This window comes from Anoplolepis gracilipes, chromosome 9 (assembly GCF_047496725.1).
Source record: "Anoplolepis gracilipes chromosome 9, ASM4749672v1, whole genome shotgun sequence".
Taxonomy (NCBI): Eukaryota; Metazoa; Arthropoda; class Insecta; order Hymenoptera; family Formicidae; genus Anoplolepis; species Anoplolepis gracilipes.
In genome coordinates this window covers 2,804,598-2,832,499 of record NC_132978.1, presented here as the reverse complement: position 1 = coordinate 2,832,499, position 27,902 = coordinate 2,804,598, and the positions used below count along the sequence as shown (strand labels likewise).

Sequence of the window (27,902 nt, the reverse complement as noted above, 5' to 3'; positions counted from 1 at the left end):
TGGACGACTGGCGTCGGATTGAAAGTGTCATTATAAACGCGGCCACACACACGTTGGCGAGACAACGCTATTGTGTGAACGCAAGCCTCCAAATTGAATGCGATTTCGTCTTCTAGTCCCGAATCATTGTGGTACTCTTTAAATTTTGGACTTCCGAAAAATATTCGGATGATTATATTTCCTTGCGCAATCATTACAGATCATGAAAAACATGTATGGCAAATCTATATACATAATAAATTTAGAAAACTGTGTCAAATCTTAATGTGATTACAGTTGTCTATCTAAAAAAGTGCATATATAAAAATATACCGTTTTATTATCCTATCTACGTTGGCGTGAATTTCACGTATAACTTTGTGTCCAACTAATTACAGCCGTACGAAACCGCTTCATATTAATCTCCGCAAGAAAAACGATCATGCTTAAAAATTCCCATTATGCTTTCTGGTGCTTGCTGATTACATTTTGCGATAGAGCCTTGAGTCTCGTGTGTATTATTGCGCGATAAATATTTTTATATACGTATTTAAAATAATTTTCTCTGCGAATGTTATTCGTCAGAGAAGTAATATTAGTTTTACTTGTTGTGTAACAAATGTCAATAATGCAGTCAATAAGGTAGAATTGATTGAAAAAGTAAACAGTGTCACTTTCAATAATTAAATCAAACTAATTTTTTGTTTATTATTTATTTCTTTTTCTCTTTAAGCAAAATATTGATATTTTTATTTTTCTCGCGAATAGTTCAGGTTAAACAAAGTAAATGAAAAACATTAATGACATATGAAAGAATAATTCTTTCGAATAATTGAATTTTTAGGAATTGGAGGACCTTGGAAATTATTTGATATTCGCGACGATGGGACTTCTCATGGTGGGATCGGCATCGCAATCCGACGATGCCGTTTGTACAGCACTGTAAACAAGCGTTCGGCCAGGTTAGGTTACAGGGCGCGAGTAAATGGTATGTAAACCGTGTGCCGACTTCACCCTTGGCCTCAACCCTGGCCAAGTATCCCTCTCTTTCTCTCTCTCTCTCCGTCTCTCCTGCTCTTCTCGCACTCCGCAAACTCCATTAAAACATTATCCACGTGCCGATGCGCTCGGAAAATCAGACGCGACTATCCAGCTTCCGTGGCGTATTGATATTACATCCCACCACGGGCGTCCTTGCGCGGTATATACATATGTATACACACGCACACACACGTTTATACTCTCGAATCTCCATTCCGTGGGCGAGCGCACCCGGGATCGACCGGGCCGTCAGGCTTTCGAGTTTTCAAAAAGGGTCGAAAGCCGCCCCCGTAAACACCGCGGGATGTACATACACTCGTTAAAAAAAAATTGTCGATAGACTTGCGGCAATGTGAGCTTTCGGTTCGCGAAAATGTCGAAGGGTATCTGCCGGGGGCATCGGGTAGTCGGGAAAATACCGCAGGTATTCATATCGACGGTGTGTAATCGTGTTTGTCTGAGAAGAGATTTTACTCAAGAGCGAGCGTATCTCAACGATCACGATATTGGTATCCATCGTGCGGAAAGAACAATCCTGTCGTTAAATGTAATTGATTTGATTTGATGTTATTCGTCTTCTTTTAACGGAACGAATTAGTGTCTGATAAATTGTTGGAGTCGATAATGTTTGAAACTTTCTGAAAGTGCTCTATGAAAAAAAAAAAAAAAAAATGAAAACAACATACGTGGAATAAAAAGAAACGGAGTAAATAACGACGGATAATTCCTCGACTTTGCTCATCGCACCGCTTCCGGAGATAGGATTAAAGCGCCCCGCGAACCATTTTTCTTGATTCGTACATTTTTCCGCCCTGTTATTTGAATTAGAATCGGAAGGACGCATTCTCATTCGAGTCACATAAGGATTTATTTGGAAAATATACACGCGTATTTCAGAGAGAATTTTAGTAGAACCGGAAAAAATTGAAAAATTAATAATTTTGTAATTATATATAAAAGAGATAATATATCGTTATAATAATATCTATTGCATATACAATATATATATATATTTTCTTTTTAAATATTTTAATTTTTTTAAAGAAAAAAATTGCCTTTAAAAATATTTTTATTTCATATCTTTAGCGAAATAAAATACATACATAACGCAGTCCAACATGATATACGATGATTGTGAAGATGCAAATATTTCGGACTCGTTAATTTAACCGCGAACAAAAGCGAACGCGGGGGCGATTCGTTTAATTTTCATTTATATCGCGCAAATCAAGCGCACGTGGGGATGTCGTTTGCGATATCGGATTACCGTCCCCTCGATACGTGGACATGCTCGCGGAAAAATTCGTTGACACACGCGCGCATCCACGTACACATATACAGACACACATATATATACCTGTGAATCTGGCTTCGACCTCGTGCGCAGGGTATTACGCAAAAAAACAACGTGCGCCTGTCAGGGGAAATAAAACAAGGATCGGGTAAATAGCGACGGCCCGTAGATAATTCTATTTTGTTTATCACTGCCGCGGGAAATGCGATTTCGTACGCCACCGACTGACGCGATTTGTTTTTATATTCAACATTCTCCGCGGCCGCGTATTTTCTCCACGAGATATGTACGTTTATAATCAGCGGTGGTGTGTTCCTGCGGTATCTTGTGCGCGCAAAATAGGGATTATCGATTACACCGCTGAAATGCGCGGATCTGTTTTTAATTAATGATTTTATTTAAAGCAGAACGTTGGCGATTTCCAACATACATTCGGAGCGACGGTAACTTTGTTTCTGTAATATTTATCGTTGTGTAATCGTGATCTTTAATTTTAAATATGTGATGGCGTGGCGTGATCGCTAGGCTGGGTCGACATTTAGGTGGCAAGATTGTCATTGCCATTTAATTAAATCGAAAAAACCGGATAGTCATTAATGACAAGTGGCGCCCAATCGCGATGACTTCGTGATTTTTATTGATCCCACGCTGAGCCCCGCCGCGAGGGCTGAGACCGCTCACAGGGATGTCTTTCCCTTCTTCCTGATATGGCACCTATAACGATAATCACGCAGGTAAAGGTCGATCGACGCCGCACGGAACTTCCTTAATTTTATCGATTACACAAAAAGAGAAATCACATAATGAATCCCAATCATCGATTTTTACGACCATGTGAAATTGTCGGTTCCCGAATTCTTAAAGAAAAAGGATCATATCCTAATCATAATAAAATTTGTAATAAGATAAAAGATAAGATAATGAGATAAATTAATATAGAAAATAGAGCGTGTCTATTTTAAGACCACCTTTTTATTCTCAGAACTTTGATTTAGATTTTTGGTTAGATTAATAAATCGTGAAAATAATTGACTATTAAAATTTCCAAAAAAAGGTCGACTTTTTAAAATTTAAATCATAAATTTAAGAACAAGTAGATTTTGCATTATTGTGCGATTCTGATTTCGAAGAACAAAACAACATCGTAATATCATCCTTGAAAAAATAATTGCGCTCTCTATCGTTTGTTTACTCTCGACGAGTTTCTTTCGATCGTCCATCCAGCAAGTGTCGGACTCAGGTCGATGGGGAGGGGGGGGAGAGATAAGTAGAAAAGGTGTATTAGCGCACGATTAACGTTTTCGTCGTGTGCGAAACACCTCGCTATACACGCGGTGCGATTCGCGATACGATCTTGCGCCGAGTCCGCGGGACTACAAGGAGGTCCATAAACTTTCGTGTCCCGAGATAGTAATCGTCAGGTGCGAAAAGCGTGACGGGTCTAGAGGGAAAGCGTCCGCGCGGTCGCTGGTCTCCATTGGATGGGTGTTTCCATCCGCACAACTTCGTCGACGTCTAAGAAAGCGTCGATGGTTTTTTCTTTGTTTTTTTTTTTAAGCGCGATTTCTGGCCACGATTATTATAACGCGATACCGATGCGCACGGAGACGACCAGCGCGGCCGATGATCCGCTTTTGCTTCATTAGGGAAGGTTGCGCACACTCAAGGTAATAATAAATCTCCGACCTCTTATCGATTTCACGACGATACGATACGACGTCGATTTGTCATACGTTTATCCGAGAGACTTATTATATGCGATTTATCGCACGCCCGATCTCGCGCCACGTTTATAACGCGGGCTACGATTATTAATTTAAAGGCAAGAGGGTGATAGAGAGAGTTAATATAAATTTCTATATCTCGGTTGCTCTCACGCGCTGCAGGAAGGAATCGTGATCCAATAGAATCATTTATCGAATCATCGATAAATAATCGCGTTACTTATAACGATTTTGTTGAAATTGATGGAATTGATAATATATTCTATTGTTTAAAAGAAATGAAAGTAAACTCCGCTATCTAGTATAGTATGATATAGCATTGTGTATTTTTAATTTGCGTATTTTTTATTCGATTCCAAGTAAGAACAAGTATTACAGTTGCATTAGAGTTTATGATTACAAGCGAGCTGAATTCATTAAGGTCGTACAACGCATCTTACATCGAATTACTTATGACTGTCTGATTCCTTCGCAATACTAACTTTCTCTTCGGATATCAAAGTGCAATTCGGATCGGATTATCTGTACAACTGCACAAAGTAGCCGATATTAAATTCTGAACAGAAAATATTCTGGTAATATATATATATATATATATATATACATATATATATATATATATATATATATATATATATATATATATATACACACACACACCATAATATTTAGGAACGCGTTGTGTCTTGGATTCAGTATCATACAAGTCAGACGAATTAAATTCTATGCAAAGATATACATCGTAAACATTGTGATGAAATCTTATTATATCGTACCTATTCAACGATACTCGTATCAGAAACTAAATCCCAATCAATAATTCGCGAAAACTTCCATTTAGTATTTTATATGTATAATTAAATATTTTTCGTATATTACAAGGTATATAAAATTATATAAATAGAATTCTGTCATGAAATATAAATCGTCCAAAGTGGATTTAAGACTGCAAAAATTTTTTCTTTATTACTCTGATCTGATGACACGAAAAGAACAGCTGATCTTCACCTTTTTATTAAACTCGGGGGGAAAGTTATCTGTACATCATGAAATGCGCACTATGATCGTAGCGAAATCGAGTAATCGAACTGACACGAGAGGAGGATACCTTCGGAATAATATTGTTCTCTCTTCTCTTGCCGCTCCGCGACGGTAGCGTGCGGATGGTCCCCGTACGAGTCGAGACGTTACGACGACGGCGGCAGCAGCAGGTTGATGGATGCCGGAGTCTCATGAGAAAATCCGGACGGAGGGGATAAGCCGCGCGACTCTCGTCGTGTAGTCGTCCTTACATACTCGGCATACATAGTGGTGGCACAGCTCTAGTGGTGGTACCGGACTGACGGCGACGGCGCCGGCAATGGTAGTAGTATTACGATAGTAGTAGTAGTAGTAGTAGTAGGAATGATGCCGACAGAGTCTAGTAGTAGGGTCGATCGAGAGTGGGGACGATAGGTCCGGTCGCGAGAACGGGTAGGGGTAAGTAAGTACCTTCGGTGCCACGGCGACCCTAGGTTGCCTCGACGATGCCGGAGACAGAATCAGAGAGAGAGAGAGGGAGAGAAAAGGACAGAGAGTAGCGGGGGAAGAGGGACATGCGAGTCCGCTCGAGGGGACGACCGGGCGACAGAGAAAGAGAGAAATCAAACGATATAGTCGACCGGAAAGGGAGAGACGGAGTGACGGAGAAAGATGTATTTGTGTGGATGTGTGTTTGTGCGTGTGCGGGGGTGGGAGTACCCGGAGCTTAGGACACTGGTGGGGCGCGCGAGGGGGAAACAGGATAGGGTGGGGACAGAGGACGTTTGTCCACCGACACACGCGCTCGCACGCGCGTGTGCACCCTATCGGCAAAGAAAATCCTTTCTGACCTCTCTCTTTTCCACTTACCTGTATTTCAGCGCTGGCGCGACTGTCAAGCATCCACCACCAACAGCAGCAGCAGCAGCAGCAGCAGCAGCAGCAGGCTCAACAGCAACAACAGCGGCTTGACGGTGGCGGTACTGGTAGTGGGGATGTCGTCTCCGGCCCTCGTTCCATTGGTAGGGAGGATAAAAGCGTCGTAGGGAGGGTAAAGCACCCAGCATCGGCGGCGACGACGACGACGACGACGACGACAACAACGACGACGACGGAGACGACGACGGCGACGACGACGACGCCGCCGCCGCCGCCAACAACGACGACGACCACGACCACGACGACGATACTCGATGGTAGCACAGGAAGTGGAGGAGGGGTAGGTGGCGGCGGTAGTGGTGGTGGCAGTGACAGTGGTAGTGGTATTCCTGGTGGGGACCGTAACGGCAGTGGTAGTGGAGGTGGTTGTGCCGGTGGTGGTGGCCAAGTCGCGGAGAAGGAGGAGAGGCCACCGGCTTCAGAGACTGTCGAGCCGACGGCCGCGTTTGACGTCGCATCCCTCGTACTCTACGGCTCGCGCGCACTGCCGATACGCCTTAAGATCTTGCTCGATCAGTTGTTCAACCAGTTGCCCCCCGCGCAAGTGACACGTATCCTAGCTGCCTTCGGTTGGACCCACGAGGATTATACGCGAGGATACATACTGCAGGTGAGTTGACACGTCGAATTTATTCGACGCACACACAAACACACGCACATATATGTATACGCGCATCGATACGTTTGTGCGTGCGAACCGCGTGAGACACCCCTTTGTATTGAGGGATGACGTCGCGTCAATTGCGGAATCTACGATACGTCGCGATCGTGTACCATGTGATGACGATACTGGGACTTGACATATCGTACTTGGGACGCTCGCCGGAGAGACACGCGGTTGTTAATGTTTCGCGCGCGACGATCAGCTGCGAGACGGACGCGCGGTTTTGACACTTGGATTATCTCCAGATGTGACAGCGAGACGATAATTATTTTGGTGACATCTTCTGTGAATAGGTGCTCCAAATACATTGGCACTCGACAAGTTCGCGAAAATCTGACGAAGTCTATACTGAAAAATACTTTCTCAAAAGCTGACGCGAATCAAGACCTCTTAAATTGTCGCCACTGAATATATAATTATCGCATCTAAATGTAAAAATATCCTACATGCGTGTTACACGATAATAAATCTTAATAAAATAAAATATCAATAAGTGTCAATTGGATATTAATCTCAACAAAATTAATAAAGTAAAAGGCTTTTCTTTTTCTAAAGAATGCTTTAAAATAATTTTACGGATATAAAATATACACGCGTGATAGATTGTGACACCAGAAAAACATCGAGGAGAGAGACGTGAAAGCAGAATTGAAACGATCAACAGTGCATCAAAAGTGTATCGTATAATAGTGCAAGCAGTGCAAACGACGGAAGATCGAGATATCGGCGTCAAGTGAGGTACCTGCGCAGTAACATGTAAATCTCAATGGGAGTCCTCCGTCGGAAACATCCGCTACATCGAAGAGGACGGAAAGCACGAAGGACGTCGCACTGAGAAGAAAGAAAAGATCTCCTCTCGCGAGGAGGCTCGATCAAAAAGATGATTTAGATGCACGATTGAATCCCGTTATCCTGTCATCAAAGCGATGTAGTTTTCAATATTGAAGACTTTTCCGAAAAATAGGAATTCAAACTGATTGAACATATCAAAGTGTCTTGAAAGTGTAATGCACTAATGGAAAAATATTGTCACAATTTGAAGACAACATATTTTAATTTAACATTCTGATATAAATGTTAAAATTGTGTTAATTATATGTAACTGTGTTGACACTAGCAACGCTTCTCCGCAAATGTCACATCTGAAATTTGGACATTTTTGACAGCTTGAGAGACGATATGTTAACTGACAATTTTTTCTTCGGTAACGTGTCTTGATCACAATACAATATACAGTCTACTTTTACTACCGATTTCTACGAGGTTCACTGTGGATCATCGTTCTTCTTCGGATCAATCGGTGATGAATCGGAATATATTGATGGACTGTTCTTCTTTAATAGTGTGTGTCGATCAGTGAAAAAGTAGTGAAACTATAACGTCGTTAAATAGTTCAGATATACAAAAGTTCGTTAAACATTTGGTATAATTAAAAAGCTCGATGTTGCGTGAAAGCTTTTTTAAACTAAATAAGAAACATAAATCGCGCTAAATAATTATTCTTAATAATCATAGTGACATTAAACATAACTTATACGTGCGGTACACCTGCAGTCGTAATTATAAGAACGTTTAAAATGCAATTTGTGAAAATCGATAAAAAACCGCAAATAGTTTGAATAAAATTATAAATGAAAACATGATGTATCGCGATAATGATCACGACCTATCGCTAGGAGATGAGACGTATATGAAAATATATAATTATCAATAATTTTGGTATCATAAAAAAGATATTTTTCTCGAACATGTAACTCCGAACGTGCAATCAGTGAGTGATTAAAGTAAAATGACATTCACGAAGTCAATAGTTCCTCGCATCGTACTCTATCACAATTATTATCACATCTAATCTAACTGTACTCTTTTGATAATTACTGATATTTTAATTGTTTATAAAATAAGCGAGTTTGCAACGTAATCTAATGAATAAGCGTAGAAACAAGAATGACATTTCGAATGACGAAAATAATTCCTCGCAGTATACTTTATCGAGATAATAAATGTGTGTGATCGACCTTGACATTCTATCAAAATAAATAATCCTTATATTATACATATATGTATATGTGTGTCGCATGTTCATTGTAAAGTCAGTTTTATAAAAAGATTTAGTTAATTCACACATGAAACACTAAGTCTGGCCCGATTGGTATAAAAAACCTACTCTTTGAAAAAAAGCTAAATTTATAAAAGACCTACGGCATTATATGCATAGACTTCTCTTCTCGTGAGTGGTCCAACTAAAAAAACGATGCTTTACAACAAATAACTTGCATATTATTTATTAACGCACTAATCTCGACAACATATTTAAATAATTGAAAATATTTATATTTGATTAAAAAAAAAAAAAAAAAAAAATTATTTCGCTTAATGTATATGACAGGTCGCGCAATATATGCGAATAATCGAAATGAAGATGATATTTTGAGACAACAGAGATTTACGATTTGCACAATAGTTACCTCGATAATTATTTACATTTTGATCTGAGGTTGAAGATAATTGCAAAGAATCGATGACGTGTCGAGACAATCGTAAAACATTGTCATGGTAAAAGCTCAATCTTGCAGCGATCTTATAGATTTTTATGCGATACGCACACATACACACACACACACACGTAAAGCAATATATATACTTTGTCCTATGCGACAATATATACTTTGTCTATATGCGAGGATACGAAAACGCGCACGGTCGTGCGTTAATCTCACGCGAGAGAGAGACGCGCGCGTTAGGAAACGGGGAGTATCCGTGTAAACTGAATTGCGTCGATGTCGGCGTGAAATTAAAACGTACGGGAAACCGGTTTCTCGGACGAGACGGATACGTAGAGATATGTGCGTACGTATGTACGTACGCACCGCGCGATGCACTTATCCGTTGCAGCGGCTCCGCAAAGGCGTGGAATACGAAGAGCGCGTGCGCCGGAATTTATAATCAGAATAAATTTCGAGAGAGATGAAAAACGCGACATCTCGGACTATCGTGTACCCTGGTGTTCGCACGCGATGCGCAAAAAAAAAAAAAAAACCCTTAGAAGTGCCTCTCTATGGATTATGGGAATTGTCATTGAAGGGAACGCCGCCGGTGACACGTGCGGACCACGTACGCGTGTGTGTATACTATCGTTTTGTTTACTTTCGTTTCGTCGAACAAATTTAAACCGAAATTCGAAGCCTGTTAGAGCTCGCGTGACGATACACTTCGAGAAACTCTATTAGCCCGCGTACTTTTCCCGTATTACTCGCGCGGAGAGGCCGTTTGTGTTACCGCCGTGCTTAGGTATTTCGTCGCCATAAGCAAGTCGAACGAAGACACGCGATTATCCGGAACGAATAATGTCGAAATACACGCTTCGATAGTAATCCGTTACGTCTTTAACAAGTCGAAGCGCCGTGAATGACACAGTTCTAACTCTCGGTTATAACAGGATTAGATTAACGCCATGGCTCTAATAGAGAATATTTTCTAACCACTTTCGTAATTATTATCGAAATGTATCGCTTGACACATGAACAACATTTTACTCTCCTCGAAATTAACTATCTGTGTATTATTTATACCTATACATATATATATATATATATATATATATATATATATATACTATTTGTTTTAAATAATTTCAATAACTAATATATAGTTAGGTACTGATATAATAGAGAATATTCTATTAATGAAAAAACTGACACATTGTGCAATAAATGCTTCAACAGAAAAACGAATAATAGCTAACGACAATATTTACTGAAGACAAGGTTTACATATCAAGTACATATTCAAAATATGAATCAACCGCAACTCTGTTGATCGTTTATTTAGAGACGTCACGATTCTCGAGTCGCTAAATTCTGATCATCTATGATGGCGATGTAGGAAAATCGAAAAGTACAAGTATCCGCTTAGAATTTGCATTTCGTCGAGCCATTGACAGCCATTGTTGCCGTCTTAGGATTCATTATGGAAACATTTTCACCGAGTCGATAATTCCTAATCACCTATCTACGACATGAAAGTGGATCGCTCCGAGAAAATGATCCGCCGGAAATTAAGAAGATTTTTTGTGCCTCGCTTCGGATTTGCATTCTCTCTTTCACATCTGGCGAACTTGTTGCGGTCGAGCGCTACTTTACGGCTCGTTACCGGAATATTTTCGACCGAGTCGCAAGACTTCCTGAATCATGATCTGTAGCGCACAAGTGTCACGTTGGGAGAGCGATCTATGAGAAATCGAGACCTCGGCTCTGCTCCGGATTTGCATCTCGGTATGTCAGCTATCGAGCGTTGCTTTATGACTCGAGTCGCGAGACTTTCAGAGAGAATCATGATTTATATTGCAATAGTGTCTCCTGGCAGCGGGAATTCACTATCGGAATATCTCTCGTCACGGAGTCGTAGAATTCCTGAATCATGATCCATAGTTCATAGAGAGATTTGTCTCTCAGCGTGTAAACGATTCGCGCTGTCCAGCATTGTTTCATATATATATATATATCTCCATTATTATTTCCTTGCGGGAAACATAATGCAATAGTGTTAAAATAGACCTTACCCGGAACCACTAGAAAACTTATTCTTGGAATAATGAGACTTTCTGAATCGCGATCAATGACATACAAGTGTCGATTTCACGAGCAACCAAGAACCTCCGAATCGTGCTTCGAATTTGCATCTCCTATTCGCCAGTAAAATTTTCGCTTTACGGCTCGGAATACCTTACGCGAGGAAGCGGGGTCGAGAACACCGTCTTCGTGGATGTGGAAACGGTAAATCAGAAAGCTCGTGACGGCGGAGGCCAATTTTGCACGTCGCAACCGCGTCGTGTAGGAACGGAAGCAGAGTTGCAGCGACCCGGCGGAATCAACAAGGATTTTACAGGGACTAACTACCGTCGATTTTGCCGTTTTACGACGGATACCGATAGAGGAAGAGGCAACTTAAGAACGCGAAACCGTGCCTCCTTCTTACCGTCGTAGCAAGATTTACGACCGAATTGTGCGTCGGCGAGCGAGTCGAAAGGATCCTGACGATCGGTGGCTGGGAAACTATCGAGTAAAGTATTTTCGATGCAAAGTGCATAATCTTTCGGACACGATTTCTGTAAACATGCCACGATGACAACTTTGTAATTATTTAATAATTCTCCGATGATTATATATATTTGTCATTTGTTATATTGTAGCCTTTGAAACGTACAATTTTTTTTACGAAGTATAACAATGACAAAAGCTACACTTTTTCTCGAAAATAGAATTTTTTATAGAAATTTCACTAGCGAAAATTCAACGATTGAAAATCGCGTTATTATCCGAGAGAAAATAAAAGTTTTTCACGGCGGGTCGTAAAAACTGATACATTTTATGATTAGTAAAAATTGAAGTAGAAACGTAAATGCGTTAAAATTCTCTTGAAAATCGCACATTTCGCGTAAATTTATTAGAGACATTTCTTTGAAATGTATACATAAGAAATTAATGTTGCATTTTACAATTATAACATGATGATAATGATATTATTAAAAAAGTAATATAATTCGTTCGTAACTTTTTACGCAAGAATTGATGATAGGCTCAAATTGTCGACGATTGAAATTAATTAGTTGCTAAATATCACACTTTTGAAAGGTTGATATTAGAAATTTAGATATTCTTGGTACAAATAAAGATGTTCGAAAATACAATAATTCCGGTGAGATACATACTACATCATTCTTAAAATATCTCCGATTGAATCCAAGCAGAAGCGTCAAGGACGACGGCAACAAGTCCTTCACCGGTGGTCTCTCAGAATTCGAAACCCGTCAAGATCGCCTGACCCAGGAGCGATCGTCGTCGCGCAGCGTTTGCGAGGAATCGTAATGTCGAAAGTAGCGACAAGATAAAGCAGACAGAAGGCCGGGCAGCGGAAATCGGTAAAGATGGTAGCCCGGAGCCGATCGACCTGTCATTACTCCACCTCGATGGGAGCATGAGCCAAAACCGTAAATTACAGATCATCTCGAGAGCGAACGGAGACGATTCGAGGGTACCGATCCCGGAGTATTTGCCAGATGAGAAAGAGAGAGAGAAGCGAGTCAGAGAAAGAGGGGAGAATCAGCTCGGGACCGTCACGGATCGATCACTCGAGCGGAAATGCAAAATCGGGCGCGCGCAATCGGCGAATTAAAACTTCGACATGCTATTTACATGGCTACCGAAACGATCGAGGCGGAATGACGATGACGACGGGGGGAAGGCAAACAGGAAAAGTCTGGGGAGAGAAGAAGACGAAAAGAAAGAATAGAGCGATCGAGCCAATACGAGAAAAAATTACAGAGTGCGAGACCGAAACGGAGGCTTCAATTTCTCACAAAATGTAAGACGATGAGATTATTGGAGGCAATCAAGATACACGAAAGATTGACCAGTGATTATAAATGTCTTGTACATGCGGAGTAAAAAATCAAGATAAATCTCGCGAAATGCATACAACTCTAATTATTTTGAAATTAATTTTTAAAAAATGTTCTTTTTAATGCTTTATATTAATCTATTGTAAAAAATTCTGAAAACAAATTCTAAAACGCGCAGCTTCTAATAGGCGTGTATTTTTTTCGCCTACCAAAGTCGACTGACATTTGACATGAATCTTGAAACGTGACATGTGAACGAGGCGTGCGTGCAAAGTATCAAAATTCCAACCGCTTCAAACGCATTCAATCGCGTTAACATTACATTAACGGCGTGCTTCCCTTGCGATCGCGGCGATGCGGCTAATCACCAACGATTGGCTACGATGTCTTCGGTCTGGATAAGACGTACATTCTCATGGACCACGGGATGTGACGACGGGAAACGTGTTTCGAATGTAAATCATTTCACATGGCGCTTTGATTCTCCGGGTCCGGGCCTCGGACGCACACACGCACACTCGCGCGTCCGGAATGCGTTTCGGGATGTCTCGATCGCCCGGAGCAAGCCTCGGTGCGAATTATCCGACGATAATGTCAGCGTTAAACGTACAAGATCGAGCGATCAGAGTCACATAGTTCATTCTTCGATGTTGGAGCATCGCTCGCGGCCGGAATAACTTACGACGCGAGTAATAACGCAAGTCCGTGCTCTCGCGGCTCTTTCGGAGCTCCCTTTCGGTCTCTCTCAGTTTGTCACGCATTCATTTTCAACGAGCATTTAGCGTCGGCGCCCCAGAGTTTTGTCAATATGATACGTGATTACGATTAATACTTACGCGTTTATTTTTCGCAGTTGTTTGACGGATGATATCACGTATGTCGGCGTAGCCGCGAATCTTGTGTACACGTGTAGCATATGATATATGAAAGGTTCCGAACAAAAATGACGTAAGTAGGAAATAGATCAACATATTGCGTATCGCATAGTTTTGAGATCATACTTGTAAATCATAATCTTGGCGGAAGATGACGTAATATTTTTGAAATTCCTTTTAATTTTAGCTTAAATACACAAAAGTCGTAGATGAAAAATGAGAATATATTATTCTCAATGGATAAATTTAATGATAAATTTTAAATGTTTCTGTATTTTAATTGATTTATAAAGATGACAGTCTCAATATAAAAAAAGAAACGAAATTTAATTAATACATTTATAAAGATAAATATGGAAAATATTAAGAAAAAAATTTATATCTTAAAATAACCTCATTTATTTTTAGACAATATATATATATATATATATATATATATATATATGCATATATATAAATTAATGATATTTATATATTTGAACATACAGAAAATATAATCTTTAAAATTTCACGAAATTATCCTTCTCTAAAAATCTGCAAAAGTAAAATTTCTAAAAATGCATATCCTAGAATAAATAAATTTTTCATTCTAGAAAAAACTAATTTATTTTTATCATTCTTATTTAATTTATTTTTAGAGAGACAAAATATAAATATAAATTAATTATTTATAAATTCTAACGCACAAGATCTTGAAAATCTCACGGTATTCACGAAAAAAATAAGCTATTTCTCTTCTCTAAAAATCTGCAAAAGTAAAATCTCCAAGTTGCGCTTAAGACGCCATTTTCCCGGTCACCTCGGTGAAACTCTCCGCGTGTTGCATCGAGATTACATTTTACGACGTGCCGGCGGCCGAGCTCTTCGCGTTTACGGCGACTTCGCCGACAGTTTCTCTTCGTCCGCCGATCGTCGCAACGCTAACGAGAGCGCGTGAGTAAAGTCGAAATAAAACGGCGCAGTTGCGGTGAGGCCGCGTGACAAAGAGCGAGGAGAAGCGAGTGAGAAGAATATGCAAAGAGAGAGAGAGAGAGAGAGAGAGAGGGAGAGAGGGAAGGAAATAAAATGTGAGCGGGAGGACAGAGGATAGACGCAGGTAGCTGCAATCCAATTTAGTGGCGGATATCCACGCGAGATCTTTACGATTTCTACCCACGAATAAGACAGGGCCCACTTACCGTGAAATCATATGCAGTGTCCAGTCACGGATGCCATTGCCTTGCCGCCGTCACCACCGCCGCCGCTGATCTTCCTTCTCCTCCTCTTCCTCCTCCTCCTTCACCCTCGATCATCGCTGCCGCTTCTTTCGCGGTGAAAACTCAACTGCGTCGTATATCGCGCCGGCAATTGCATGCATCGCCAGATGGCACCACCGACTGGAACTGTCTGCCAACACGCGCCGTTTTCGTTCGCCACGTATTTCGATGCCGCTCGCTGACTTCTCTTTCATCCCTATATTTGATAAATTAATCGCACAATTAATCAACAAACAAATTGATTTTTCTTTATCTTTTGCAAACACAAGGTAATATATATAATTCATAATATATATATATATATATATACCTTATATTAATATATAATTGATTTTTTAAAATAATTATTTTGTAGATGGAAATAAGTATATAATTAGAAAGGGGGGAGTCCATATATATTTATATAAATCAGATCGAAAAGTTTGCCACTTTTTTTAAATTGTCAATTAAGTGATTGAGTGAGATTATCAATTAATGAGTGATAATACAAAATAAACAATATACGGGGAATTGCGTGAACGAAGCAAGAATTATGCGAAACATATGGGGATTGAGGGAAACTTAATGAGCGAGCGAGTAAAACGAGGTTTATCTTACGTCTTCGGCTCTCGTAATTATCCATTATGCAATAACGCAGTAATGCTACGCTTCTTGTTCTTAACGCCTGTTTTATTCTTGGGTACCAACTACTAAAATTCCCAGGGTCCTCCGCATCGCGTTTCGTATATGTGAAACGTTGAAAGAGACGTGTACACATGCTATTATTTAAATTAATTACATCTATCTGAATTTAATTAAAGGCATCTCCGAACGACAAAGCGAACTTTGAATAGGTATACATGTATGTTACTCATTTTGCTTACGTGATGTTACATATCTCGCATATATTTTGTAAAGTCAAGCACAAATTTAAAAAAATATAATTATCTGCTAAGAGATATGAAAAATATTTAATTAATTAAATATTAAAAATAAATTTTAAATTTATTATTAACCCTTCGTCCGTACTGATGGATCATTTTTGTCTGTGATTTTTTTAACAACGTCAGTTCTCGAAAACAAATAATCATAAAATAATATACTTAAGTAAATTATTTTTCAAATTTATTATTTTAGTCTTTATTTAGAATGTTCAAAGAAGGTATACACTATTTTCAGATTTTTTAAAACACTTTTACATATTAATAAACTTATCGAAATATACGCTAACCCACCTGTACAGTTAGAAGATGCCAAAAATAACAATACGGAGTAAGGGTTAATAAATAATGTGCTTCTGTGCAATTGCGGTAAACTCGATAAACAGTATTCACAATTTAAATGAACAAATATAAGTGGTGTTTTTATAATAAACACGGGCTTGAAATAGACCCCGTTGTAGAGTGAACAATTTTTATAATAAAAAACCATAAAACAAGTTAATTTTAATGTTAACTTTTTTTGTTAGCTAAGAATATATAAGAATCGGCAGACGTATTCTCAATTTTAGTATATTAATTATATCTATAACTATTGTATATTATTTACTTCAGAAGTACATTGTACAATAAAAATCTTTCTTTTTTCTTTAGCGTTTGTCGTCAAAACTTTTTTTCATCATAATTTACACCGCCCACACGTTTCACACTCATTTCGTGTCCCATCGGACACACGGGAGCGCATAAAGCGGTGAAATTTTACGTTGTGGAATTTGGTGAAGGCAAGAGAGACAGAGAGGGAGGAGGGGGAGGGGGAGGAGGAGGGAACGTTGTTGGAACGAGCCTCATTCGCGTGCGGGATTAAAATTCGAGTCCCACGGTACACGGTAGTGTTGCGTTCTCAGACACGACTGTTCGGATCCTTTCATGTAAGGACGAGAGAGACGCGCGTTTAAGCGCTTCGCGGAACCCTTTTTTCGTCCCTCCTCCCCGAACGTCACGCATGTGTGTATAACACGGCCGCGGGTGAATGATGACGCGCACACCGTCGAATCTTTCGTGAAGTATCTATGGGAAAAGCATCCTCGGCCTTCGAGATCGCCTCTCAAGAATCGACAACTACCGTAGTAAATGATAGGCATCTCGCGGTGCAAAGTCTCGGGAATATAGCACATGTTTTTTTGTTTCTTTCCCAATTCTGAGATCATATCTCGACGTTTAAAAAAAACACGACAAAAAAAACATTGCTGCCGATAATTTATATCTAGCATAATTTCGATAAACTGCGATTCGTATGCGATAAAAATTACAAAACGTCTAACTATTTGTCAAACGAAAAGAAATTTTTTTTTTTTAATCCGCGATGGATGACTCTAGAAGCTCTTGTCATTTCTCATGAAATTATGATTATCAAATGTAATTCGAAGATAATAAGTTAAATAATTTTCAATAAAGTAATATCATTACTTTATTGCGCGCGAGATTTCGTCGCATTTGTAGTTTGGCCGCGTGATGATCGATGGGAGAAAATGAACGCGCGCGAAGAAATGGCGTAACAAAATTCCTGCGTGTCTTGATATCACAATGCGCGTAAAAATCCTTAAATTGCATACATCGTACGCGGAGACGAGCCCATTATCGCGGGAAGCAACCGGGGAGAAAACGTCGTCGCGCACTTGTGGACACATGAGAAACAGTGTGACATTACTCGTGCATCATCAAACGATAATCTCGATGCGATCTACAAGAGAAATAATATACGGTGTATACAGGGGACGTCACAGCTGTCGCTGTCGCGTTGAGATTTGATTACCGTCGGACGAGAGTAAAAATCGGAAAATTATACTTTGTGCAACGTAACGGTACGTCGATTCGTTATTCATTGTCTTTCTATCCATATGGTTTCAATTATCTTCATGTTTGGACATGTTGTCATCCACTTTCTCCGCAAACATTGTTTAATATCTTTGTGAAAATTGAGCTTTTGCTCATTTTAACGCGCGTACGCATCTCCCTAAACTGAATTAATTTTTCATCTGATATTTCTCTGTGAATTAATTTTTCATCTGATATTTAATGCGCACATGGTAATTCAGCAGAAAGCGAATAAATTTTTTAGTCGATGCGTTATTAATTTATATTTAATAAATGTTTTACCACATGTATGTATAATATAAATATCTTATATATACCATCAATTATTATTCCGCTTTCTAAGATTTTTCAATTGGATTGATCAATTTGAATTAAATATTTTTTTTCTTATTAATCGAATAAATAAAATGTAGCTCTAAATTTTAGGATATTTTATATACAAGTAGTATTCTTTCTATTTTATTTTATATATATATATATATATATATATATATATATATATGTATATGTATATTGTTTAATTTATAAAAAAAAGAAGGAGCACAAATAGCTGTGCAAGATATCCTGCCGAATATACCATGACGGCGCCGAATCGATTCTATCAAAGAGAACAAAAACTTTGTGGCAGCGCCTATTATATCTGGCGGCGTGATCGCCAGCATTCGTCTGACATTCTTTATTTTTGCGGTTAGCCCGGGGCGAGAAATAACGACGTCGTTCCCGCGATCGAATCCGGAGTGGCGGGCGGTCATGAGTGTCCGCCGGGACGAGTGTGTTTCGCACACATATTTCCGGCCGTGTGCGTACGTGATGTAAGTACGCATACGGTGGCGCGTGCGCGTGCTTGAAGAAATATACACGGGACGCGAAAAGCGTCGCGGCGCTGGGCGTCCTGCGTTACGTCCGCGAGGCTCGCTGGAATGCGTAAATATACAAATCACAAAGAGAGAGAGAGAGAGAGAGAGAGAGAGAGAGAGAGACAAGCTCACGCTCCACATACGCGGCCACCCCGAATTTATAAGAAGCCGTGACTCCACACGAGCGCGATATACGTGACGTACGAAAGCGTATCGCCAGATTTACGTTCCTCTCGGCAGGATACGTATCTCACCGAGAGAGGGGCCAAGATGAAAAATTTAACTTTTGTCAAGAACATGGCGAATCGCGACAAAGAAACATCCGGTGTTCTGCAAGTATTATTCGCTAAAAATAGAATTAAACAAATGAAATTAAACAAACAAATGAAGGAAAAGTGACTTTCTTCTTAAAAAAGAAAAATTATAATAAATAATATAATGTACATAAATATATAATTTTTCGGCAGGGTATTATTAACGAGAAAATAAATAAAAGACGAAAATTATATTTAACTTTTAAAACGGTACTTAATAAAATATCGAAAATTATAGTGTGATGTGTGTTTTTTAATATACAACTATTATTATTTTTTTGCGATTACTCCCGTTACTTTATTTCGAGCGAAGGGTAAACGAATTACACGAGATTGACTGGAATTTATCGAGGCATCAAATTATATTCGTTCTGTTAAATACAATTTTTAATGGTACGTGATGACAAATCGCTAAAGTTCGATCGCAAAAAAGAGATTATCGTTAATAGCAGAGAAAGACAGATCGAGTGTGTATGTACAATACGTTCGTTGAGATGCAAGGTTAAATCCTTAACGCGTTTAAATGCAATCTCGCTGCTAACAGGCAAAGCAGAACTAATTACCCGCTACATTAAGCATCATCAATCAATCCTTTTTATTTATCAGCCGGTTTTTGCGCATTCCATTTCACTAAAGTAACGGACCGCCTGACCTTCTGCGGTTGACAATATACGAGAAGCATTTTTATCGTGATGATATAATTACAGTCGAATAAGAATAACGCTCTTTTACGTCCACCACCAGTGATTATGCGAATCGGTCGACGATATCGCACATTCTTTGTCGCGTGATTTGTGCATTTACGCAATTTCCCGCCTAGGTTAAACAGTGTAATCTTGAACACTGGCAATTTACTTGCAATGAATGTTGTAAGAAACTACTTCGAAAAAATTCTTTGTCCTTTGTTTTATCGTGATAAAGAGAATACTATTATAATAATGCATTGTTGCAATTCTTAGAAAACTTTAAAAAGTCATATTACAATATAATGCATAAATAATTCTGCGTGTGTACTTTTTTTCTTTCAAAAAAAATAATATATAATAATTATAATTTTTTAACAGTATTATTAATTAAAAATTATAAATTAAGAAAATAAATATATGCAAAAATAGCTTAAGAATAAAATAGGTTTGTGAAAAATGTTTCAAGTAAAAATTGTTTGGTTTCGAAAAGGATGTTATATGATGATTTTTTAGTGGGATTCTTATTTTTTTATAATAAAGCTATTTTATATAATACGGTATTATCTACTTATATCGTCGTTTTCTTGAAATAGATTTAAATAACGATAATATACGATGTAAGGCAAATATTGTTTAATGTCAGAAAGATACACAGAGACACATGGAGACATATGAATCTGATCGCGCAATCTTCACGTGGTTAAATAATGTCAACGCTAGTATGTATCTTTGAAGATTTACGATGGAAGGTTCAGGAAGTTTTTAACGATATAAAAAGAATTTGATTATACTATTTTGAAAATGTTTTGACATCAACTCTAAGAATATATGATAATTTGTGATTCTTATTTTGAAAAAATTAAAAATAATCTTGACATAAATAACTTTTAATAAGGATGCAAAATGCAAATGTCATCTGATATTTTCCTCGAAACTAAATAACTGAATAACTGTTTTTTTATTTGATTATCTTTTATCTTGACACTTAAATTAATTAATTTCATCCTTTCTGTTTACAGGACTCGCAGAACGGCCCGGTGCTGGACCGATGGAGTATCTGCTCGGCTGAGGAGGAGCCGCTGGTTCTACAGCAGTTCCTCAGGTTCGCCGAGACGCGTCCGTTTGTGCAGCAGCTGCTGCTGGCCGCCGGAACGCCGGGTACGGATGCTATGTCACCGAGCAGACGACCTTCGCCGCCGACGATGCCACTAGCACACCTGCCACCCCCGTTGCACATGCTACATTGCGGGCTACCGCCGCCGGGTTCCCGGCTGCCGCCCCCGCTACCGCCGCCCCCGCCTCCGCCGCCGTCGTCGCTCTCGCATTCCTCGATGTCGCCGACGGCGCAGAAGCACCACTACTCATCGTCGTCGGCGAATCCGATCGGCGGCATCACCAGTAGAGCGAATTCACCTCCGCGTACCCTGGACTCGCACCTGACGGTGTCGCCGTTGAATCGGCTGCAGAGCATGCAACCGTTCGACTTCCGGAAACTGGGCACCCTTGGGCTGCCTGCGTTCCCTCCGTTGCCGCCACCGCCGCCATCCGCGGAGCAGCTTTTGCAGAATCGGAAGTCCTTGAGGAATCAGCAAAGCCCTCACAGTCCGCCTCATCATTCGTCCGCGGCGTCGCAGTTGCAGAGGCCGCACATGCCAGTCGCGCCCATCTCTTCCTCGTCGTTGACCTTTGGCCACCCGCTCTCGGTCGCCGTCTCCTCCGGTGCGCTCCCACCGAGCTTTCCGACGCACTTCCCGCCACCGCCGATGGGCAAGTCGCCCGGCGGGATCGTTGCCGGGTTAACTGTACCCGCGGACGTGCACAGCGGCGGTGAAAAGAGCAGCGAGTTCGGTTCGGAAGAGGACGACGACGACGAGGAGAACTCGGACAGCGCGCTGAATCTCAGCAGACGAGACTCCGCTTTGTCGAAGCACGCGATTTGCTCCGAACAACGACACGCGCCGTTATCCCTCCAGGGCACGCCGTTGGGCAGGCCGTCCGGTATACCTGGCAGGAAGCCGCACTCGCCGGGCAAACGGCCGGGTAGCCAGTGGAGCGCCGCCGCGAACCTACCACCGAACCTCGGCACGCCCTTCATCAATCCTACCACCGGCAAGAAACGCGTGCAGTGCAACGTCTGCCTCAAGACCTTCTGCGACAAGGGTGCGCTGAAAATCCATTTCAGCGCGGTGCACTTGCGAGAGATGCACCAGTGCACCGTCAAGGGTTGCAGCATGATGTTCAGCTCGCGCAGATCGCGCAACCGACATAGCGCCAATCCGAATCCCAAGCTGCACTCGCCGCATCTACGTCGCAAGATCTCACCGCACGATGGCCGTTCTTCCATGGCGCACGCCCTGGTGTTACCGCCGCAGGTCGGACTACCCGTACCGGCCACTGGACTGAATCACCTGCCGTTCGGCACGTTTCCGTTGCTCACGCCACCGCCGGATCTCCGCTCGCCGGCCTCGTTGTGCGCACTGGACTTTAAGCACCTGGATTTGTCGTCTACGCAAGCGGGCCAGGGCAGACCGTACGACGAGGCGTTGCAGCAGAGAATGTCGGTGAACGCGAGTCTGTCGACCACCACCACGGCCTCGACGACAATGCCGGTTGCGATGTCGAGCTCCGCACTCATCACGACCACGACACCGGCGCGAAGTTCGTATCCTAGCGGCGGTGCAATCTCGCCGTCCACTCAGGCGTCGTCCATGATACCGGAAGGCGAGGAAGACGATGACGATGACGACGGTGGTATCGTTGTCGTCGCAGAGGATGAGACCAGCAATTTGCCGTCCAGATTGCAGCCGCTCCGCGCCGACGACGATGAGCAGCCGGCCGACTTCAGTCTGGCAAAACGACCCAAGCTCTACTTCGGTGACACCGCCGATGAGGATCTTGCCAGCAATCCGGATAGCAATGAGGATAACGACTCGATGGGCACGGTCGATCAGCAATCTTTCTCCGTGAATCAACACTCGCTCAACTCGAGTTCCTTCCATAGCCGGGGCGTGCGCAAGAGGAAGTCTCAACATCCTACGAGATGCGCCGTACCGGTGGAAGTGCATTCTTCGTCCACGGACGGTGATTCCTCCAACGACGAGGAGCAGCGAATTCAACGGCGCTGTTTGTCAGACAGCGTAGTCGCACCGACGCCGATGGCAGAGTTTCAAAATCAACCAGAAGACATGTCGATGTCCAGGCTTGAGGCAGAAGAACGGAAGATACTTCCCGGCTCACCGAGAAATCTCAGAGGCGGTCTTCATGAATCGGACTCGCGCTCGCCAGATGCCGCCAATAGAGAGCGCGAGACGACAGTGTCCGTCAATAATCGACGCGACGCTCTCTCTTCCCAGGAAAACGCAGAGGATCCACTTCAAGACGAGCCACGGGACTTGAGCTCGAGAGCGAGTAGCATCAAATCACCGAAACGACAAATCACTCCGGAACCAAAGATCGATAATGCACCGTCGTCGAATACAACGCCGAGCGGGGCGACGACAACGACAACTTCGGCGGCTGCGGTGAAGAATTCTGACGCCACATCGTCCTCCGAGCAGAAAGATCGACAGCAGAGCGCGGAGAGCGACGAAACGAGGGCAAAAGAAGAGGCAATCGCAAAGAGAGAACCTGCCGAGGCGTCCGCGCAGGAGGAGAAGAAAGCAGTGAACGAGGTGGAGCACCAGGAGGACGAGGAGGACGACGAGGATGAGCCCATGGAAGAGGTCGAGGAGGATGATGATGAGGAAGAGGAGGATGCGGACGACGCGCTGCGCAATCAAGAAGGTGAGCGTCCCGATGATCCCCCCCGTGCCCCGAGCTCGGTCGACAGCCGTCCGACGACAGCCGACGACCTCTCCCACGACTCCTCGATCAACACTTTGCGTCAACTCGAGTCCTTGTCGCAGGGTCGATGCGCGATGCCGTACGCCGAGACGCAGCGGGTGGCTTCGAGGTCTGGCCGCGGCTCTACCAGCCCTATCAGCCTCACGATCCACCAGGAGACCACCATGGACAACTCCTCACATGGCTCTCGTTCATCCAGCGCCTCACCCTCCACAGCGGCCATGGATACGGACAATAGCCTGATCACGTACGCGCGCTACGAGAACGGCGGCTTCGTCAGCACCCAGGAGGTGCCGCTCGACCGTGAGAATCCACGCCGTTGCACGGCTTGCGGCAAAGTCTTTCAGAATCACTTTGGGGTCAAGACCCACTATCAAAACGTTCACCTCAAACTGATGCATCGCTGCAGCGTGGACGGATGTAACGCGGCCTTTCCCTCGAAACGATCTCGCGATCGTCATTCGGCGAATCTCAACCTGCATCGGAAACTGCTGTCGACCTCGTCGAGTCCGCCGCTCTCATCCAGCTTGCCACCGAGTCTATCACCACGCGTCGACGATCCGCAGATAAACCCGTTGCTGCATAACGAGTTTCTGGCGAGACTCTACGCTGACGCTGGCATAGGCGCCTTGGGTGCATATCCCTTAGCACCTAGTTTGCCGTCCGCGGTCGATCTGGCGGCTAGAATACCACCGCCGCATCCGTTGTTGCTACCACCGCATCTCGGCGCCACCTTCCCGGGTCTCTCCTCGTTCGCATCTCATCTGGCTGGCCTGAACGGCCTCACTCATCAGCACCTGAACCACTTAACGAGACTGACCCAGGAACAGAGCAACAGGCATATGTCTGCTTCACCCATGTCCTCGCCAGGCTTGGATGATCGTAAAGAGGAGGCCAGGTGCACCATACCCGGCTGCGAGCGTGTCTTTGGCTCCAAGGCCGTGCGAGACGCGCATTCCAGGGATCCTCAGGCCCATCGCGATTTGCCGATCCTATCTACCAGCAGCGGCTCGTGACCGATCTCGTTCTGCGGTCGCGGATACGATTATTATCCCCTACTGTGATGCCAAAATCCTAACGGCGACTCGATCTGATCGATCGATCACCTATGATCTCGTTTCTATGTAGGGTCGGCAAACGATGCGGTCCTCACCAATGTCCTTATTCGAAACGTTCAACATGGACATGCATAAAAACGTGCAATATCGAGCAGAGTGTATACGGGATGATCGACCATCACGTGACTGATACGAAGTAGTCCCCGTTAATCAAGGTCATCGAAGATCTGCCCATGGAGCCTGTTCCAATGTGGTAATATCTGCCTGCCAGTTCTTTCCATTTCTCAGATTCATTCAGGATATTTGTTGGGCTGATCTAGTCAATCTGGAAATTTTACTCGTTATCAGAAGGTAGATAAGATAGAAGATTCACGCACTGAATCGCTGCCAGTCTATCGCTTGATTGACAATATTGCGCAAAATATAATACTTTAATACTTTAATACGTCAAATTCTGCATTGAATAATAATAATGATACATCAACAGAAACTTGGAGAACTTACACATTAATTAACATAAATCATGAATTTTACAAAATAAACGATTGTTGTGTAGGGTTTTATTTAAGTTGAAATATATGGAATGCAGATTATTGCATAATACTTGATTATACATATTTAAAGTTTCTCTTGCATTCTGAATAAAATTGAATGATTTTAATTCGAATGAGTAAAGAATTAGAAGCTGTGTAAATATTACTTAAAAATATTAAAAGGGAAAGAATTTGATATTTATTTATGAAATAAAATTTTTATTTATATTCTATATGCACTCTATATAAACAATTTTTACAAATTACATATATATATATATATATATATATATATATATATATATACACGTATATAATATATACACCAAATTTACACGTTTCACAAAATTTATTTATTGAATGTATTTATATATAAATTTTTTATTCATATTCTACACAATTTTATATTGATTGACACTTGAGAATCTTATTTTCTTTAACCATAGACGAATAATACGTAGTAAATATGCTAATTCCTTTATAATTTTTAGAAAAAAATTGATAAATTCGGAAATGCCGTACAAAAATATAAAATCATTCATTTTTATTGAGAAAACAAAAATCGTATTTTGCAGTATTAATTGGTATCTCTGTTTATAAGAAAAGTATTACTCTCAACTAAAATATAAAATTTGAAAAAAGAATGAAAATTTGTGTGGGTTTTCTATCTCCTGATATAATTCTAAAGCAAGGAATGAAGCAGCATGTGAATTATATCCGTAAAATATTTTCTTTGTATCATTGTAAAAAATCGTAAAAATGACACTGGCTGGCATAAATTCAGAATTCAATTGGTCGATTAAACTGCCTGACCTTGAAAATGTTCACATTCGCGTGGCGTGCGATCAATTTTTTTTTTCACGACCGCGATGCCGAAGAACCGAACATGCGAACCGTTCGACCAAAGTATTTCGTCTGGTCCGCTAGATTTCCCTTATTCGTCGAGAGCGACGGCCGCGTCATTTAATCGAGTCTCATTATCAGGATTATCTAACATAATCAGAACTAAAGAATCGAGACGGACAAAAGGAATAAGGGATGGACGAAGAAGAGCGGACTCAGAAGCGCGGTTCCAAAGGGCTAATTTCATCATCGTTGTGATAACGTACGTTTAGCGAATAACGCCACTATTTAACCAGTAACCAGTTACTACCACTGTATATAAAATATAAAACATAGTACCTTTCGATGTAAACGCGTAATTATATCGACTAAGCTCTACCAACGCGTCCGACGCGATGGTTAACGATTAATTTTGTAAATGTAAAGAGGAAGCCGGACGCGTGTATCGGATAAGGAGGAGAGGAAGAGAAAAAAAAGAGAGAGAGAGAGAGAGAGAGAGAGAGAGAGAGAGAGAGAGAGAGAGAGAGAGAGAGAGAGAGCGATGTGTATCACGTCGCGACGACGGCAGCTAGAAAGAAATGCAATCTTACTTTAAGGAGAGAAAGGACACCCTTAAGAAAGCTCGAAAGCTGAAGAATAGGGGATGTTTGGCCGATCGGTATAGGATGGACGTACACAATGGATCGACCAGCAAATCAAAGCGACGGCGTTTCGCGCTAGATAAATGAGAATAGATAGATTTTATTTATTGTTTCCTAGGAACTTCACACAAAAAACAAACACGCACACATACACACACGCATTACACGTACACACATTCACACACATTCACACACCAGAGCGGCCAGTAGCGGGCACTGCCGCGAGTAAACTTCCTCCTCTAGACTTGTAAAGTCGCCTTGTCGTTTTCACGTGGAAATCAATTGGCGCCGGAGGATTCGCTCCTGTTATGTCGTTTGAGAGGAAAATCACTCGGAGTCATTCGGTCAAGAGAACCCGGGAGTTGCGAGAGCTCCTCCTAATATAATTTTTTGGTTGTACATATATACTTTATTTTCATATATCTACGGATATAAATGTATAATTTTCCGGTGCAACGCGAGATATTCTTCTTCGGGAGCGTACGTATGTATGTGGTGCGCGTTTTTCTATGAAAACCTTCGTTTTACATTTTCGCGTCCTGAGAGAGAACGAGCGAGGTTTCCCCTTTCTCCCCCTCGACACACGACCCACTACTACTACGCATTAAGAGAACGAACGAGATTTACTATTGTAATTATGTATAAACCGAATGCTACGATGTATATTATAGATCGATTATAAAGAACACACACACTCATCATTATGAAAATAAATACCTATCAAAACTAATTCACTGGACGTGTTCTCCTTCTTCCCTTTATATTATATATTACTTATTATTAGTACGGCAATCTTAAAGTGTTCTTTATCAATTTTATATAGTCAATTAAAATAATATATTTTATTATTAAGTGAGACATAATTTCATGTATACATATGTATTGATTTTTCATTTTATTTATTTTTATGTTATATATTTTATTTTTATATTTATTTGTATTATCTTAAAGTTTTCTTTATCAATTTTAATATAATTCATCTGCAATTATATTATCATTACTAAAATAATATTACGTTATTATTGACACACTTTCATGTATATATATATAAAACTGTTCATTTTATTTATTTATAAAAAAAATAACTTTAATATATCTTCTTGATTAAAAAATATAATGCTTATAAAAAGAGGATGTTTGACA

At 41.3% G+C, this 27,902-nt stretch overlaps 1 protein-coding gene and 1 long non-coding RNA gene across 4 annotated transcripts in view; one reads left to right on the top strand and one right to left on the bottom strand.

Annotated features, from left to right (window-relative positions):
- Window positions 1–6,059, bottom strand: part of LOC140669726 (uncharacterized) — a 31,620-nt gene extending 25,561 nt beyond the window's left edge. The window contains exon 1 of the long non-coding RNA XR_012047389.1: window positions 5,929–6,059. This is a non-coding gene — a long non-coding RNA (uncharacterized lncRNA). The remainder of the gene's footprint in view (window positions 1–5,928) is intronic.
- LOC140669725 (uncharacterized) overlaps window positions 1–25,509 on the top strand; it is a 243,534-nt gene extending 218,025 nt beyond the window's left edge. The window contains exons 4-7 of one of the 3 annotated variants that reach the window (XM_072899780.1): window positions 824–967; window positions 5,940–6,607; window positions 20,861–23,624; window positions 23,747–24,059. In XM_072899780.1, the coding sequence (XP_072755881.1) occupies window positions 824–967; window positions 5,940–6,607; window positions 20,861–23,624; window positions 23,747–23,922 (3,752 nt within the window). In that variant the 3' untranslated portion in view covers window positions 23,923–24,059. Of the gene's footprint in view, window positions 1–823; window positions 968–5,939; window positions 6,608–20,860 lie in introns of all 3 variants that reach the window. The other 2 variants (XM_072899778.1, XM_072899779.1) reach the window with 2 other exon arrangements.
- Window positions 25,510–27,902: the final 2,393 nt, after the last annotated feature.